The 19740-nt window shown below is 34.9% G+C and overlaps 1 protein-coding gene across 26 annotated transcripts in view; it reads right to left on the bottom strand.

The window, feature by feature from the left end:
* The window catches only part of DMD (dystrophin), a 1272535-nt gene that overhangs the window by 173811 nt on the left and 1078984 nt on the right, over positions 1-19740 (bottom strand). For all 26 annotated transcript variants that reach the window (XM_065049958.1, XM_065049956.1, XM_065049960.1 and 23 more), the window contains 2 exons: positions 17051-17171; positions 16117-16385 (listed from right to left, as the gene is read on the bottom strand). In XM_065049958.1, the coding sequence (XP_064906030.1) occupies positions 16117-16385; positions 17051-17171 (390 nt within the window). The remainder of the gene's footprint in view (positions 1-16116; positions 16386-17050; positions 17172-19740) is intronic.

The following is a 19740-nucleotide window of genomic DNA, read 5'->3' as shown; positions in this document are numbered from 1 at the left end:
TAAATGCAGATCAATAAATAGTAATGCAATTTAATAAACAGTAATAAGTTAAATATCTTCTATAGTACTTGTCATCTGTAGAAGCAGAAATTCAGAAGTTCTACTGGATTGTGATTTTCATCAGTGTAAGTGAATTGTTTTCCAGAAATATCCTATACAAACTGATTATTAGAAATATAAATAAGACTGATTCATTTTTCTATTTTTTTCTTCTGCAGGAAAATACAATACATATCACAAGTTTATATCAGAAAATTTTAGAGAACTACATTGTTAGTAATTTAAAAACAAATGTAGATGGTGAGTAGTGTAACACTATCACAAGGAGACCTATTTTAACCAATTAAATTGCTCAGGATGTAAATGACTTCTCACTGTGAACAGCTACAGGAGAAACAGCCCCAAATAATCTTCACTATAACTGTCCATAAGCAAGAAAGGATTTCAATGGTGTGTGATACTGTAGGTGGTAGATTGGATTTTAAATGATCGGTACAGTCTTGTTAGAAAATATTTCAAAATGCCTTGGAAAATTAATAAGAACTCTGTAAGACACATACCATAGACACTCTAACCAGCCAAATATTAAAAGTCTAGAACACACAGTGACCATAATCAATCTGATGAAAAGCTCATCTTGCCCAGTCCCTTGTCTGATAGTGGCCAACACAACTGCTTAGGGAAGCAGGTAAGGGAAAGCACCAGCACCAGCTTACCTGCCCCTTGCTGTGCTCTTCCAGCTCAGCAATTTGGGTCTTTTAGATTCTGAAGCCAGAAGCTGTATTTCTATGTCAATCAGATCTCATGGATTCATCTTCAATGAAATTCTCTACTTGATTTTTGAACTAACATAGGCTTTCACCATCCAAAATACCCTATAGAAAGCTCAGTATTAGTATTTAGCTTGAAGAACCACGTCCTTTTTGCTTTTTTTAAACCTATTGCTTCAGACTGTCCCTAATTCCTAGCTCACGAAAGACAGTGATCAGCCATTCTTAACGGACTTTGTGCTGTTGCAGATTCTACAAATGACCCATCATATTTCTTTTTTTTTCCTTGTTTAAGACACAAAGACCGAGATATATTTGATTAAATGTGGCTAGCTAAAAGGTATTTCCATCTAAGCAGGTGCCATATGGTTCCTTTATATTCAACCAGGAGTTGAACATAATGTAAGAGTTTACTATAGGATGGCATGAATTGTATTCTGAATTGCAACAACTGAACGGAGCAGATTTTCATTGACCACATTGGGAGCCTCAGCAACAAGCTCACATGCGGACAGCTACCTGGCAGATACGAAATTACACAAGACAAACCCCATTCCTACTCCATTTATTCTGTCTTTGTACAGGAGCTATTATCTTTTTTAGATTTGGGATCCAAAACACTGCCTAGGGTAGACATGATATGGATACAGCAAGGACTTATGCTTCGGCATCATGTTATTTTCTGCTTTTTGAGTAATTCCTAGCACTTCATTCAGCTTTCTGAGCAGTTCTGAATTTTGATGTGAAGTTTTCAGAGGACTGTCTGTTATGATTCCAAAATCTCTTTCACGAGTGCTAAAGGAATGTTTAAAAGGGCTAAAGGAGAGCTCATTACTGTGCATGTAAAGTTGGGACAGGTTTTTCCACATGCTTTTCTTGAGATTCATCAGCAGTTGATTTCATCTGCCATCACTTTGCTTCCAGTCAGTACTGTGAGGTTTTTCTATACCTGTTTGCAATCTGTCTTCATCTTAAGTACTTTGAATAGGCTTGTATCATCAAGAGGATGTGCCACTGCATTATCAATTTTCCTTTCCTGCTCATTTATGTACATGCTGGACAGAGTAGACCTCCTGGAACACAAGCAATAATCATCTCCCTCATTGGGAAAAGTGACCTCTGCCTTTTGTTTTCCATCTTTGACAGGAAATAACCAGATAATTGGTTAGTTATCCACATGAAGAACTTCTCTGTTATCCCACAGGAACTTAGTTTCTTTGCTGAAAGGCCTTCTTAAAATCCTAGTGGAACACCAAAATGGCCTACACCCCTTTATCAACATTCTTATGTCTCCTTTGAGGCACACTAGGAGATGTAGGACACATCTACTTTTAAAAAAGCTACATACTATTTTAAAACTATCACTACATTTGCCCCTTTCCATTCCTCATAAAAAGCTAATTTTAAACAAGGAAATTGTGTTAATATTTTTGGCTATTTTATACTTTCATTAGAGCTCTTGACCAAATAGTCATCTGGTTCTGATGATTTTACACTCTTAAACATGATGATTTGTTATATGTATTTTTGCTTCAAGTAGCTTTCTTTACTTTACCCACTCCACCTTTCTAGCTCTTACAAGAGTCTATTTTGATAATATGGATTTGTTTTCAGTTTCCAGTGTAGTGTCTCCACAGTGTCTTCACATATTTTGCCCTTTCGGCTCCACTTCAGCAGGCTTCCTCCCTTGCATGTAGTTTCTTTTCTGAAAACTGAACGTTGCTGTGGTGGACTTTCTGGATTATTTTTTGTCCCTGCAGAGATGCTGACCTTTAGTTCATAATGATATCTATTATGATAGTGATGTCTTGAATTTGTACTGCTCAGTACCAAGCCAAATCTCTTCCTTACTGGTTATCCTCTTGTTTTTTCCTAACATTACATATTTTCTGTTTTTCAAATCCAAAAGGATTTTAGCCTAGCGTGTGTAATTGCAGATTAATTTTATACATATTTTAGAATATGCAGGCTAGCCCCTCCTACCCTTCCCCCCAGTTATTTGCATGTCCTTTTTTTTGCATGTTTTACACAAAATCTGCTTGTGCTTTGGGTTTCCTGTTCCAAGGTAGTAAAAGCCACCACACAGCCCTCACTTCTTTCCAGAACACCAACTCTATTAATGAAAACCTGATGATTGTTTAAATATGATTAGTTGTTTTTTTGTTTTGTTTTGTTTTGTTTTAAGATTTCACAAGCCATACTGGCCTGCCTGCCTGCCTGCCTTCCTTCCTTTGATCCCTTTAATACAGAAAAGCACAGACTTACTCTTTGGAAGGCTGCCCAACCTTCACAAGAGAGATAAAAAAAGTCTAGGTCTTTATATTTAAAGATTTTGGTTCCATGAAATCTGAAAGGAAATTTATGAATCATTTGAGTGGAAGAGCAAATAAATAGTAAACAAGCTTATTTCAATAATAATAGACATCTTATATACTTTACTAGCTTCAGGAAGTTTCCATGGCAAAATTCATAAAATTCAGGAAAAGGATTCAGGAAGGAACATTGACTTTGCAATGCACGTTTTCCATTTCTCAACCCCTCTCTCCCTCAACTGCATGTGCAACAGCTCACTGATAAATTGAACACAATTCAGGAATTAATCCAATTGCCTGTAACTTCTGGCCCACTGGAATTAATGGAGTAGTGTGACTAAATCCCACTATGCCACTTAAAAAATACACCCTGAAGAGGAAGTGTACTCTCAGAACAGTACTTGTTCCCTAAGCACAGAGAAAAAATAAAATAGAGTCTGGTTTTCATTTATTGTTTGCTACTGTGAAATACCAGTGGGTCATTCAAATTGCTTTTTACTTTTACTGTGTGCATTCTTACTGATCCCAACACCTACTATATATGTTTAGATGTAGTCCACAACAGACAACCTCAGTACCTTGTCAGTAACAAATGGCAATTATGCAGCTATACTGAGAGCAAGAAGTCATCGCTTAGCACTGATTAAAGAAAAACAACTTCATGCACGTACTAAGTTTTATATACACCTCAGTAGTACTGAGACTGAATTTAGGTGTGTCTTAAAAATTGTATTAAATAAACAGATACCATCTAATAGTTACTTTTTTTTTTTTTGCAATTATTACACAATTTTTCAGTTCAAAAGTGTGCCTGGAGATGTTTTCAAGGATTAGCTGCTCCATCACATTCCCATGGACTGAGGTAAGTCTGACTGACCTGCAGTTCCCTGGGGTCCTCCTTCCTGCCCTTCTTGAAGATGAGAGTGACACTTGCTCTCTTCCAGGATTCAGGAATCTCTCCCAGTTGCCATGAACTTTTGAAAACAAATGAGAGTGGCCTCGCAATAGCATCTGCCAACTCATTCAACACTTGTGGCTGCATCCCATCAGGACTTATGTATGTCCAGAATTATGAGCATTTCTGACACTTAATATGAAGCAGATTTCAAGAAAGGGCCACCTGTGCCTACAGAGAAAGTCTGTGAGTGGCACTTATACAGGGTGGTGGCCTCATGCCAGCCTGGCATTTTCTTGTAGAGTTCCCTCATATAGAAAAGTATCCCACTAGCATAGGTCTGTGTTAAACATCAATTCTCATAACCAGGGAAAGAGACAGAAAAGGGCATCTGGCATCATGACGAAAATATGACATGGCTTAAGGAGAAAAGCTCTGCTGTATCACATGAATTTGCTTGTGGGGTGTTTTTATACCAAGAGCAACTGAAGCTAAATCAGAGCAGGATAGATTTGCACAATAAAGTACATGGCCATCCTACACCTGGGCAGCAGCAGGTTCCTGGTGCTGGTGTTCCTCTACCTCAGTCCCCTTAGTGTCCAAGGGTGAAAAATATTCAGGGGCCAGAGTGTATCTTTGGGTTTTATATGTAAAACTGTACAAGGTGGAACAAACTGACATATTCTACCCAGGACAGTTTAACATTCTCCACATTTTTCATTCAAACTGAGCCAGTTTCTTCTGCGATGGGTTTAGGGTGTTCTGATTCAAGTTTCATTGAAACCTGGGATTGTCAGCTGCTAGCTCAGTATGCTACACTTAGCTTCCTTTTAAACTCACACTGTATTTTTATTTGATTCTAGTGCTCCTGGGGATAGGCAGTGTTGAAACAAAATGGATTTTAGCTGATTTGATTTTCCATCCTATATATTTTTATAAACTCAGAAATGACCAAGCAAGAATGCACTAGAGTAGAATATAAATCTTCTTCTGGGATAAAAATAGTTGAAATAGAAGACACCAGAGGAGACAGAAAATCAAATACTCTTTAAATCCTATGCCATTCTGAATTCTGTATTTCTGAATCTGATAAAATGTTTTATTTTTCAAAAGTTATTTTCTGTAATTTGGAAGACTAACTCAGTATTTCTTTAAAAATAAGAATATTAAAATTTGAATAAAACAAAATAAAAATGTACTAATGCCAGGTATTATTTTTCTTATTTTCTGAACTTTCAAGGGAAAAAGCTACGCTTTGTAGTGATGTTATATTTAGAAATATAATATCTAATTATTAGGATGTCTAATATAATAAACAGAAGCACACTAACAAAAAGTTGCACATATCCTGGAACATATATCACTTTGTTACTAAGAAATCTTTTTTCTCTTTTTTAAATCAAGAGCCGATATGCAGTTTTATAATTCCTGAACAGATACAACTTGTGCTACTGTCTTGCCATTTATTATGAAATTGTATTCTCCTCCACAGAAGAGGAAAAGTAAATGAGGAAATTTAGCTTGTAATTCACTCTACTAGAACAACTATAATCATGACATGGCAGAGCCCATCACTGCTGAATTGTTCATAAACTGTTCTGCACCATTTTTTCCATATAAACAGTTACTCAATTATTTTGCAACCAAGAAGCCAATCTGGCAATCAAGAGATGAAGTGCCTAGGAACTGTAAGTAACTTGAAGCATTTCAAAGTAATCTGAAAGTCTAATACACACTGCAGAAAGGACACAGAGGAATTTTTACAAAGGAAATTATTTTCTTTAGTATTGTTTCATTCAGCATTATTAAAGCTAAAAACACTTGAAAATATATATATGCTTAGGTGTGGAGCCTCAGCCAAACCTGTTTTAAAACCGTTAATAACATATTATCTATATTAGCTAACTTGTGAATAATATATAGTATATCTATACAAACATAAAAGGTTGAATAACCTGTGTTCCTTACAAAAAACATTTTCAGGTAAATCTCTATTGTGTTGTAAAGAAGCATGGTGTTTTAAAGGCAAATGTAGTATTTCAGTGACAATTTAAAAAAAAAAAAAGCAAGCAGTTTAAACCAGAAAGATTACAACAGCTGTATCATGGTATTATGAAACAGCTCAAGCTTCCAAATATCAGCAAGCAAACCCTGTAGCTCAGAAGGAGAAATATGGATTCCTTGCATGGCCATACAAAAGTTTATCTTAGACTCTACCAAGACATAGATTGCATTCTGACACTCAACCAAAATTAAGACAATTCAGACAAGAAGCTTCATAAACTCCCGCTGTCTTTTGTAACAAAAAGCCTATACAGATTTTTAGTTTAGTTTAATGTGAATCTTTATTTTCTCCTCTCCCCAGCCTGAAAGATCATGACTTTAAATGTACCAGGTAAATATTTCAGGATATTATGGATATTATATTATATATGTAACAGGTAAACTATATATGTACCAGGTAAATATTTCAGGATTTAGCCTCATAAAATTGAAAATTACTACCTCTAGCAAGGGGAACAAAGATTTTCATAGATCTTAAGGCCAAAAGAAGTTATTACAGTCCATTCAGTCTCTAACCTCCAGAAGAATTCAGATCAGACAGACTGTTCAAATGTTTTGCTAAAATTGCCATCTTCCAGTTCTTGAATTAATATTGTAGTTCCCATCTTCACCTTTTCACTACCACTGTACGATGTATGAGAAGTGGGTGTGCGTGAAACCCCAAGTCAAAATCTTGAGGTGGAAATTTCTAGGCTTCTTGCATCTAGGAAAAACATCCTTCAACAATGCCAGACAAAGGAATTCAGTTCTAACAATAGATTTTAATAGAACATAAGCAAGAATAATTTACTTTTTAAGCTAACTTAGGAAGACAGAATACTAAAATAAAATGCTGAAGACTGTTAAATAAAACTTAAAAAATGAAACATGTTTATAGTTTTTATAAGAGCACCAGACACAGGCTGGGACATCACGGCAGGAGCAGCGCCCACCTTCCCCGGCACTTGGACTGAAACCCTTCTGGGTGCCAGGCTGCCCTGCCACAGCTTGAAGGAGCGCAGGCTGTGGCGCTGGGAAATGAGCAACTGCGGCTCCTGCTGAAACCGATAAAAAACGTCATTCTTCATCCTCTGGATAATCAAACCCAGCTAAAATAAAACAGGTAAAAGCTAAAGAGAATAAAAATAATTTCAGTGGCATTGCTGTCTGGACAAATTAGTCTCACTGATTCAATTGCCCTATTCGTAAATTGTGGATAATATGACTTCTATTGCAGCCTCAGAAAGAAGCTGAGAAGATTAAATCATACTATCTGGAACATGAAAAGCACTATAAAAGTGCTAAGTAGCAATTATAAGGTTTTATTATGGGTTAACCTTGGACAAAAAAAAAAAGAAATAAAACAATTAAGCTTTAAATATATGAAGATTAAAATGAGAAAAGTATAGCTCAATGGGTCACTGATAAACATCCCAGTCAATTTAACATTCATTGCACTCCCTCCTTGAAGCAGTCCCTAAATAATTACTGTGTACCAGCACATGAGCTTGATAAATTGATTTTATTTTGTTCATTGATTTGCCCATGTCAGAGTAACATTATCATTACAGAATCTGCACACTTGATAGGTACAACACCAAAATAAATTCCCAGGAATAGGAGAGTCAATGTTTTAAGAAAAGATCTCATTAAAAACATAATACTGGCAGACTTCTCTTAATGGAAAAAATTGCCCGCTCACAGAAAGCAGACATTAAAATTCATTTCTAGTACTCCTTCTCCCTTTTCCCTCCTCTTGTGTCTCACTGAACGTACATGTCTCTGGTTATATATTCCCTTCTGGTATGTCCTTTTGCTTTCTGTAGAAATGTTTCAATAGCAGACTATATATAGCAGGTCAAATTCCTGTTATAAATACTTTTCAGATATACTACTTCTCCCTTTAGCCACACAACTCTCTGAGCCACACTCACTTAGCAAAGCCTAAACAAAATGGTCCCACAGTAAAAAGAAAAGTGTTACATGGTATTTTTTTTCACTTGGGTAAATATTTACATTTCCAGGTTATTAGAGAAAGAAGATCTTTGAATGGAATCACAACAGTTCAAAAACATCTTCGATTTAGTGTCATGTTAATACTTGATCATCAGACTAATATCTGTATGTGCTGTTTACATGGCAAACTTAAAAAGCCATGCTAAATGCTAGAGTCTCTGCAATAACCATGCCACTTGGATACTTAAACATTAATCTTTAATTCTCCTTCTAAAAGCTCAAGTCCCATTCTTATTTCTGATAAACTGATAAAGAGCAATCTCTTAAAAATGTTCTGGTCTGACCTCAATTCTGAACTTCAGAGACATAAAACGACAGACAAGTCTTTATACATGTATTAGTCAGCTCTCTCAGCAGGCTATCAGAAACCAACATCAGAGATTACCCATACTTAAAAAGTCAAATTTTGCCTGCAGATGTGCATGTTGAGCTCCCATTGAAATCAGCAGGGTGAGTTCATAAAACAGAAAAATTTGGCTCCAAATGAAATCTGTTAATCTAATAATAACGTTCTACCAAACTGGGTTGGAGGTAGAAAAGATTTCCACTTCTTACTGGTCACCTTTTTCCTGCTTTGAGTTCAGGCATTTTTCTGCACTTTCTGTCGGGGAAAGGTTAACAGTATTATTTAGCCCAAAGGTCCTCAATCAATGAAAAAATAGTTAATCTGTTCCATTAATAACTGTGTTAACACAATTAACAGAAATCTGATGCAAATCAGGTGAAATCTGATGCAACTCCTTCCCAGGTGCTGGTTCTTTTGCAAAATCGTCTACAAGAGGCTGTTTCTCACACTAGTTGTGATTCCCAAAAAGGTCGACTAAATAATATTAATTTCTTGTTTGTTCTGTGTCAGTAAAGTGACATTAATATTTCTGTATCTGATACACTACTGTTTCTCAATAAGTAGTATGGTAAAGAGCACTCTGAATTTTAAAAGACTAAGGATTTACCTCTTTGCCTGCTCATCACTTTCTTATTATTCCTATGTAAAAAGGACTCAACTCTCCCTTAAAATAGGTTGATATAGCTTGATATAGACAAAAACCACTATGTAATCTAGTCTGCATAAAACATTCACTATTATTAAATTGATAGCATCTAAATACAAGATCAGAAATGTATAGCTTATTTCAAAAGAACTCAGCAGAGGGAATGATGGTTCACTTCAGGTATTTAAAATGGGCTCAGGTCTGGGCTCTTGCCATAGTTACTGCCATAACAAACTCTCCAATCTTATGGGACTGATTACATAGCAACGACATAAAATTAAATTTGTAGCAGTTGCAAATACATTACTATTACACGTTAAACAACCACTTGTGAATATATTTCTTTTCATGTGAGAAAATAAATCGAATCATAAGCTGTTAAAATGAGACTACAAGACCACAGGACGCAATGGAGTACCTTTCATCTCCTACAAGCTAAGCAGCATAGCAGAACTAACTTCTGCTAGTACAACTATGTGATGAAGCACTCCATGGTTTTTAGTTCAATTTCATATTTAAAACAAACTTAGAAAACTAAACTTGCCTCCAACAGTGACGACCAAACAACTCTGTTGTATAGAACTACATTTTAAAAAAGGTAAAAGCTATATACCAGGCTATACAACCAAGTAAGGAATGTAGTTAGTGGAAGTATCTTTGATGTTTTACAACATCCTGGAAGTTGACCCATTAACAAATTCAACAATCTTCAACTATTGCTTTTATCATATCAAACACCACAAAGTTTTAAATACACAAATATATTATATATAATAAGGACATCTGTAGGATATCAGTGTTCCAGTGAATTTAGATAAGATTTTCATTTATTTTAAAATAGAGTTTTTTATGTCCTGATATACTCTACTGATGCTTTAGTTTATATTGGCATTAAAAGAGCCACTGAAGTGTTTTTGCAATTTTGTAAATTCTATTTTATTTAAAACCTTTAAGTCCTCCAGAATGCCACTAGATCATGTCCTCCATTTCTATTATCTTACTAAGAACAATCTCTAGTCTACAAATATTTCATACCTACAAAAGCTGTTTATAGAGATAATCTTTAATTTTCTTAGTGACGATATTTTGGCTTTTGGAAAGCTGGTGAATGAATTAGGAGGAAATGGCTATTCTGTATGAATTAGTATTCAAAAATCAGAGAGTCCAGCACAGAACTTATTAAGTGGCTTACTGTAGAGAATAGGACAATTTAATTCAGATCAATTACAGACTTCAGTGGTGACAACTGATTTCAAATTAAATTGAAAAAATGTATATGCATTTCAATATAGTCTAAAGAGATACCACAACTATTGCATGATTCTGTGACAGAATTACATATGTATGAAATGGTAAACTTGAGAAGCATTTGTAATGGTAATTACTTCAAGTGTACTCTAAAGAAAACATTAATATTTCCATCTCCTACACCACAGACAAATACTAATAGTTTACTATGCAGCTGTCAACCAATGGATGCTATCATCTCTTAATTGTACAAACAATTTAAAAATACTTAATCAAATCTTAGTTTATACTCCAAAATTCTGTATATTGAATACTTCAGTATTTTTGGTGCTTTTAAACTAAGAATAATAGGAAGTGTAGCTATAGTGGGAAGTAATGCTTTTAAATGGCCAAAATACATCGTAGTCTATGAGTACTGAAACTGCTGAAGCCATACTTGAGGACCACTTATTTCTGTAGGCTCACCTGTTGCAAATTGTGCTAAATAGAATTTATTTTCCTCAAATTTCTGTAACAGCAGTGAAACCAAACAGGGTTGCACATGAAAAAAAGTGATTACACGTGGTAGGAATTTGAAGAAAAAAGGAAGATATCCAGGTAACATGAAAAAATAACAAAAGTGGAACAAAAGTAAGTTTGTTCAGAATACCAGTCAAGTTAACTTACTTCCAAACATCAGTGATTTGTGGTTGATACAAATTCAGACCTCCATATGAAAAATACTTTTGTTGTTGTTGTTGGTGGTGGTTTTTTTTTTAAGGAATATAGACTCTATCAGTAAAGGTAATTAAAAACAACTCAAAAGTCGCTGTACCTGTAATGTAATTTTACTTTACAGATTGGACTGCATGAACTCTACTAGCATAACTTATTGTATAGCTTAATTTTATATTAGCAAACAATTAAGAGGTGCATAGGCATCAAACTACTATCTGACCAAGATTTGCTGACCCAGTACTGCTGTTGATATCTAGTTGGTTGGAAATTCTGGTTATTCAATGCATCTTCCATGTAATTATTTCTCGCATAGTTTGTATGGGTCTATTTAAAACTGATCTCTTCATGTCTGGTGTACATCTCCATTGCTAGGAAGGACCGTTGTCTTGTTTTTAGGTGTCATTGATTAATTTTCCTGTATATGACCTCTACTCAACATTCTTCCTTCAGGAAGGATAGAAAGTTATCAATTACCTAAGCATTTAAAACAATTTTGGAAGATTTTTTTCTATGAATGAGAACACAAATTAGAAATTCAGCAAGTGACTTTGCTCTCAGAATATCCATTGTAGGCAGCTGGCAGCACAGTTCCCTCATAATAGCACTGTAAGAGTCCACTTTTCTGAAATACCTCTTTTCAGCACAGCAGTAGCTGAACAGGATCAAAATGAAGTACAGAAGAATGTAAAAGGCTTGTTTGTTTTTTTTTTTTGTTTTTGTTTTTTTTTTTTTGTTTTTGTTTTGTTTTTTGTTTGGTTTTTTGTTTGTTTGTTTTGTTTGTTTTTGTTTGTTTGTTTGTTTGTTTTTTAAATGAACTCCCTATGCTCATTCATTGTCCAGTAATTGAGGTTGCTGATTTATTATAAGTGTTTGTAATAATATAGTATTTTAACCTTGCCAAATCTATTCCTTTTCTTTCTATGGCCACATATGAACACAACTGAAATTCAGCTAATTATCTTAAGGGGCTGTCTAACTTTTTGTCTCATCTAGAGAATAAATGACTAGGGACAAAAGGACTGAGTGCAGACAGAAAGTCATTTTGGAGTAGATGATGAGCAGATCATTTCTGGTCTCTGCATAATTGCACACTGTTCAGTTTACAAATTAGAAAGAAGTTTCAGGTTGACACTTTCCAGTAAACATTTGTCAATCACATACAATTGGCTAAAACTGTCAATTATGCTGAAGAGTATGCAATAAACAGCGTATAATTCGTGCCTGACATCTCTAAACAAAAAGGGTTACTTATGCAGTACTCATGTGAATTTCTCATTGCCTTTTGTTTCACAATTTGTAGAAAATGAATAGTAGAAATTGTAATAAAATTGTAATAGGCTGTGACAAAAGAATTTAAAGATACTTACAGCCTTTGTGAATACACTTGTTACATTAAATACATTAAAAGCCATATTCTATATGCAAAGTTCATAGTCTTGCCATGTAACTACTCTATTCATAACTGTAAAAGTGAATCTGCAAAAATAACAAGCAGTTCTTAAGAAGCAAGATCCAGACTTTGGTGGAAGATGGTAATGGGAAAATACAAGACCCATGTCACTAAATTCTATTGTCCTTTTACAGTTAACAATCTTTATATTGAGTGAAGGTGTCCTCTTTATGTGACACCAATGGAAAATAAATAATTCTATAATAGAGTGGAGTTAATTGAAAATAAGACTACATTATTCAGCTTTTATTTGGCAAGTGTTCTTGAGGTAAATACTTCTATTTTGAACTAGAGAGACCACAGACACTACTGCCTGATTTTGATTGTTTTTAAATTTATTTTACAGTGCTTAAAAAAAAAATCAGAAAGGACTTATATCCCCCATGGAGTCCAGGGGTTCTGCTGTTACTTCTAGTGTCGTATACGACAGAAAACTAAGCAGTTATATGCCACTAGTGATTGGTAGAATATTACTGGGATGAGAAAGTACTTTGCATTGTGCTCTCATGAGAGCTGAACAACCTTTAGTAATGTATAAACCACACTGTTAAAATTGGCTTCACAGTCACAAAATTCTGTTCACAACATCCTAAAATAGTGTCCTCTAGTTAAAAAAAATACTTTTTCAGAGTCTAAAAGTATAAAAATCTAAAACTTCCTATGGGTTAATTCCTAACAAAATTTTTTCAGCAGATGTCTACATACAATGAAACAGCGAGGAGGTATCAGCACGAAAAGTAATGGCTGTTGCACACCAGCAGCACAACCCTCATCAAAGTTTGCGTTGGTATGGAGCAAATGAGAGTCTTTTGGGGAGAAAGAGAGGAAAGGTGCTTCTGCCGCCAGTTGCTGGAATGGGTCTTTAAATGCGATACCAGGCAGATGAGGCATATAAATTGCATACCAGGAAAAGCTTATAATAAAAAACCCCTGTGGTGGTCTCATGCAACCCTAAGTGTTCCATGCATTCTGATGAAAAAGATTAAATCTCGTTAGTGATTGCAAGAAAGCAATCAAAATGATCAGCCAATGGATATCAGGGGACTTCTAATAGATTAGTTAGGGCTTGAAGTGAATTTAAGACAGTTAAGTGACAGTTTGTATTTTAACAGACAGAAAGCTATGCTTGGAAGACAGAGAGGGAAAGAATGTGTGTTGGTAAGAAACTAGGTTATATCTCAGTCTGCAGATAAGATCAGTCATATGAGAGAAGGAAAAAGGGAAAATAAGAGAGGACAGCAGAGAAGTATAAAGAATATTTTGATTATAGATCATCTGTAGTCTAGATTGTGTTCTTTGGGGTAGGTCTGTGAAACCATTTCTCTCTTGTCCTCAGAGTCAGAGATGAATACCAATTAGTACCTTAATACAGATCAAGGATCTGTGATAATAATACATTAATACTGATCAAGGATCAGATATTTTGTGTGAGTTCAATGTTACACCATGACCTTAAGAGCTCCAGCAACTATAACTAAATGGAAAAATGAAAAATGACACTGGGTAAGCTCTTTCCCTAGGAAGTTATTAGTCAGCTTAGGTTTGGGAAGGCTACTGTGTTCCTAATTAGGAGAAGGATTTGCAAGAAATACAATGACATATGACCAATATTTTGAAGAGCTGCTCAGAAGGCTGATAATATAATTTGTAAAGAAAAAGCTTTTTAAGGATTTACAGGCTCTATTTTAGAGTGACATAAATTATTGGTCTTGATTTACAATCTTTGTAAAATATTAATAAATTTCACTGTAGGAAAAAAATATGAATGTCATAAATACGAACACCTGAGGTAAAAATATACAAAACCTAAAAACATATAGTTTTATGTAGGCCTTCAAATTCCAGACAAAACTGTAGCTTTCTTGGTATTTATTAATTTTACAAATATACTTACATTGCTTAGTTAGTACATGCATGTTTCTGCAGTATCTATGCTGGAACAACATTTTGTTAGAGCACTACATATATTTTAGGCAGTACATTTTGGAAAAATTATTGTACTACTCACATAGCTAATATTATTCAGCTTTTGGCCTGTTGTGCTCTTATATTATTTAAGCTAATTATGTACAAATTATAAGATGTTGAATACACAATATCGCCGTGTATGCATCTAGCAGACTATAATGGCCATATGTGAAATGAAATATTATAGCTCATAAGGATATTAATATCTTCTGTATGCTTTTCATTTACCATTTAGCCAATAATCTTACAGTACGGTCTTATGATATTAATAAATCTTTCAAGTAAACATGGTACAAATGAGATAAAAATCAGGGGGTAGGTGGTAGCATCCAGCTAAATCTCGAAACAGAGTGTTGGTGCATGTCTGGCCTGCATATTGAGATGTCAGAAGGAATAAACAGACATCTACCTATTGATAGTACCTTTGGATTTTCATAAGTGTTAAGATATCTGTCATGGCTATTATTAGACTTTCATTACGTTCTCTAGGAGGGATTTTATTTTCTTTTAAAACTGTAACAGGATTCAGCACTATAATTATGGAATCAACAGTTATCTTCACAGCTTTAGAATTAAGTGACTTGCTTAGTTTTCCATTGATATCAGGGATTCAGTGTTTCTGTTCAGAATATATTTTTCTAAATCACAAAAAAATCCACAACTATAATAGAAGGCACTATCTATAAATACAACTCTTCTATGATTCTTCTGTTCACTTACGAATTTAAATGAAGACAAAAAAAATTTGCAGCTAACTGTTCATCAGCTAGCAAGTACTTCATTTGTGTTACATAATGTTTGTACAGGACACTCATTTAATTTTCTGTGTGATTAAAACTCATGGACTTTTTTTTATAAACTACATTTGATTTTTAAAGACATTTTTTTCTTTCCATTAGTCATTCTATTTCCTCTTCCTTAGATCCTAATGTTCAACAACAGTCAGCTCAGGTCTCTTTCAAAATGACTGATGATTCCCATTTATGCGAATGGAACAGAGGCACTTTGTTCTTATCAAAATGGCAACTGCCTCTATTGCGCTCTGGCTGAAGGATCCCTGTGGTATTTATAAAGTCTGGCCATGGCAGTTTTGCTGAAAGAGGACAAGTCCTCATGAGTTTCTCATTAAGCAATGAGTTTAAGAAACAAACCTTGAAAACAGATAAGCATTCAGTTACAGAAAATAATGGAAGTTTTTGGGGGGTTGTTTTTACTTTTTAACTATCTCAAGTTATGAGGCCTAGCTATGAAATAAGGTAGCAAATACCACCATCATGACAAAACAAGAAACTAATACACTTCAAAATATTTAAATTCTGCTCTACAAGTATAGAAACAATTATGTACTCATCATACTTAGAAAAGTATAATAAAGAACAGCATTAATTTTCTATACTTTTATCACATATTCTTGTAACTATACAGTTTTGCTTTCTTTACTGTTAACTGCATCTCCTGCTTTTTACGCATGTCAGTGATGTACATTCTCAAGGTTGATTTGATTCCATTTTAATTTCAGAAATGATAGAACTCTTTATGTGTAGATTATTAGTTTGGGGTGTTTTTGTTTTTGTGGTGTGGGTTTGTTTTCTTTTTTTTTTTTTAATATAAATCACTATGTTACAAAGCTGTCAATTTCTCCTTTTGAGAGATAATTCCAAGCCAATTATTTTATACTGAGAAATACTGATATACTGACACATACCTTGACTTTCTCTAAGTGATCCTGCAGAGAGTCAATTAGCAGATCCCCCACTGGCTGCCAAGATCCCTTGAACAATTCAGCCTGGCGTAGTTTCAGGTCCAGTTCATCCATTGCCTCTTGAAGGCCCTGCAGTCTTTCAAGAGCATCATCTATCTTCTTTTGCCAATCAGCAGACTGTAGATTCAGCTTATCCCACTCAGTTCTGACCTCATCTGCTTGCCTTTGGAGAAGTTTAGTGACATTGTGGGCCCTTTCCTCAGGTGACAGCTCTAAATGTGAAAATCAAGAGGCTTTTAAGACATATTCTGTCTTAGAAGAAAAATAATTGCTATCTGATTAAGTTCAAATCTCAGTAAGAAACTATTCTTAACTAAATAAATTTATTTTATTAATGCATTCTCATTTGAAAACCTTTGAACAAATTTAAATCTTGCCACCATATAGATCACTAAACTATGCATTTAAGTGCATAAAGGCATTTTTAAAAATGCAAGGTGTAGCTAAAAATTCGTCAGCTGTGACCTGATTCAGCAAAATAGTTCTGCAGATACATAAATATTAAACATTGTGAATCTTTTACTGCAGTTGAGAGGATTTGGGAGCTTCTGTAGTACTGAGACTACAAGTTGGATTTGAGGTTAAATTGCAGCTTTCAGATCTCAAATCGGCCTGTAGTTATACAAAGATCCTGAAGGTTAAAAGCCAGTTTCAAAATCTGCTTATAAATATGCATGTCTATTTAGTGCCATAGTGTTCAGAACGATTGCTAAGGGTTTCTTTCATCTATATTTTTAGCTTAGTTCATGAGTACTGACATTCAGCTTGAAGTGTAAAAAGAATGCTTTCAGAGCGGCTGGCAGAATTTATTTAATCATCACTGATCATCACTGATCTTTCCAGCAACGTGCCATTACCCTGCTCTTTCTTCAGTTACCTCTTGGTTCTGGGTAGAGTTTCTCCAGTCCCTCCACAGGCTGCTCTGCTAAGAAGATCCGCACAGTTTCCAGCGCACTCCTGATAACAGGTTCTTTTGTTTTCAGCTCCCTCCTGAAAGTCTGAGAGATGAAACAAAATTATTGTAAGTGGATATATAATGAAATGCCGAGCGCTAGCCTTTATTTTCATCAATTTAAGTGCAAAATTTCCAACAACAGCTTCCATGTGCCTATTACAAGTAGCTAAAAAGAAAAATTAGTGTAAAAGAGATAATCAGCTTTTGCTTAACCTGAAATCACATTGTATTCAAAGGAGCAAATGTACTGCCAGCATGCTGCAAAGTACCCAATGTTGCTGATCAAATTTTCACTGCAAGAGGGATCCCTTTTGTTGAATAACATCAGAGTAAGCTCAAAAACCCAGCTGCAAGGGGCAAGGCTTCATCTGGCTCTGTATTGGACCACACCAGCCTAGCTAATGGTTCTTGAAAGCAAGATTTACTAGAATGCAAGAGAAAATCCAATGTATCTCACAGCTACCACTTTGCTACTGCTGCTGGCAACTGTTATATCACTAGGAAAAACAAAAAAGGACCTATGGATATTTCACATGTTAACCCATAACAATTAGTAACATAAAAAATTCCAGCATATTATACCGTAATACTCCGTTGCAATAGTGAAGTAGATGCATCTCTTCCAAAATTACATGAACTGAGATTTTGGCAACATGGATTCGAGGACAAAATGAAAATTCAGAAATACAATCTAGCCTTGATGTAGGCATGCATGAGTAAAAATTAAAGGGCAGAAAGTAGTCCTTATGAAATAATTATTTCCTAGTTTCTTTAATCAGTATTTATACTTTTCCATATCTTTATGTTTAACATTGTTCAGTGGCATTCTGCTTCTTTTCAGATCAACTGTATTTCTCCCCTTCATCTCATCCTTTCCTGTCACTGCTTTCGGCACCTGTCTCACTTCTGGCCTATTCTTCCTCTTTCCTATTTGCATTTTTCTTCCCTCAGCATAAGCTCCTTTTACTATGTCTCTTCTATTATCTCATTTTTAAATGACCATGAGTAAGATTCTTAAGGTTCATATTTGAAGTTTTGTGAGGCTACTGAAAGGACACATATCTCATGTTGTTGCTATTGTTATTGTTCACTTTGATTTTGTTGTTGTTGTTGTTGAAGAGAATTTAAGATTCCATTAATCTGAATCCATATGCTCACTGCACAAAAATACAGAAGAAACCTGGCCTGTGGGTTACATATTGCAATGGGTCTTTTACATATTATATTGAATTTATCTAAATGGTCCTTACCACTGTTTTATTTCAACATTTTCTTCTCTGTTTATGAAACAATATTGAATACATGCTGTTTCCGAGTAGCACGGGTGTAAAATATGCAGATAATTATAGTGCAGTGTAGCACAAAACACAATACTGCCAAAAGAAGAGCCGTATGCTGTGAGTAGAAAGCAAATATTTTACTCCAGGGATTAGAAAATTCTTTTTACAACACAAGCATTATATAGGCTTCTTACATAATAAATTAACTTATTTGTTTAAATTAAATATTAAACAAAATTTGAGTTTATATGCAAACTAATGAAAGATTATAAATTCAATATTAAAAAGTTCATTACAGCTTGAATTATATTTGATATGAAATGCTCTGTATGGGAAATACCTAACAAAACCAATAATGAGAATCACAGATGCAGTTTATAATAAGAGCACTCACAGGTAAAAATTCCTAACACATTTCAGGAAAGTAAACTTAAGGAAATTAGTACATTATTCTGTTATAAATACTCGTATAAACTTTTAATCAAGTGGTCAAGAAATGACCATAAGGTTTGTAATTGTGAATCAGCAAAGTGTGCTTTCCTGAAGGAAATAACAAAGTAAAAAACGTTAATTCTGTGTCATGGACATGAGAGCAACTGGGATCCCTGCATGAAAACTGCGTGGGGTTAGTCCAGGGTTAAAAATCTTTAACTCACACATTTTTAGATTTAGAAGTTTTTACAGTTCATAGTTGACTCTTGCATGAAGTGCAATGGAAAGAGGAACTATAATAAGCTTTTTTCATGCCTCCAAATGAGGAAAATCTGATCCTTTAATTAGCCTTAATGCTCACCTCACGTTACATCACTCTGTGGCACTAGAGTGTGGCAGGTCTGCGGCTCAAGTAAGCCAGCAGGTAACATAACTTAAAATGTTCCTCCACGGACCATGAGCTTTGCTCTCATCTGGTAGTGTCAAAAGTGACATCAGCAGTCTTATTGGTTTTTAAACATTACAATTGTGTAACAGTTTAAAGATATAGTGTGCTTTATAAACGTCTCCAAAGACAAATTATTTCTCAGAAATGTCTGTGCCCAAAACCAAAGAGAGGCAGCACCCGCACAAAGGTCTGTTGTGCCCACACACACCAAGAGCAGGAAGGAGTTACTGGTACTCCAGGGGAACACAGAAATATGCCAACTTACAGGACATTTAAAAGCCAGAAATGCCTTTGAGCTATGTACTTGGGAACAAGTAGTACTGCTGTGCTGGAGTGCTGCAGCTGTAGTCAGGTCGACCCCAGCTATGTGCATGTACAAACAATGAGGAGGACACAAAATACGTTCTTCCAGCTTCTACTGCTTTTGCATAAAACCATACCAACCAAATACA

Source organism: Columba livia, chromosome 1 (assembly GCF_036013475.1).
Source record: "Columba livia isolate bColLiv1 breed racing homer chromosome 1, bColLiv1.pat.W.v2, whole genome shotgun sequence".
NCBI lineage: Eukaryota > Metazoa > Chordata > Aves > Columbiformes > Columbidae > Columba > Columba livia.
The sequence above is the reverse complement of the archived record's forward strand: the minus strand, read 5'-3'. Positions and strand labels throughout refer to the sequence as shown.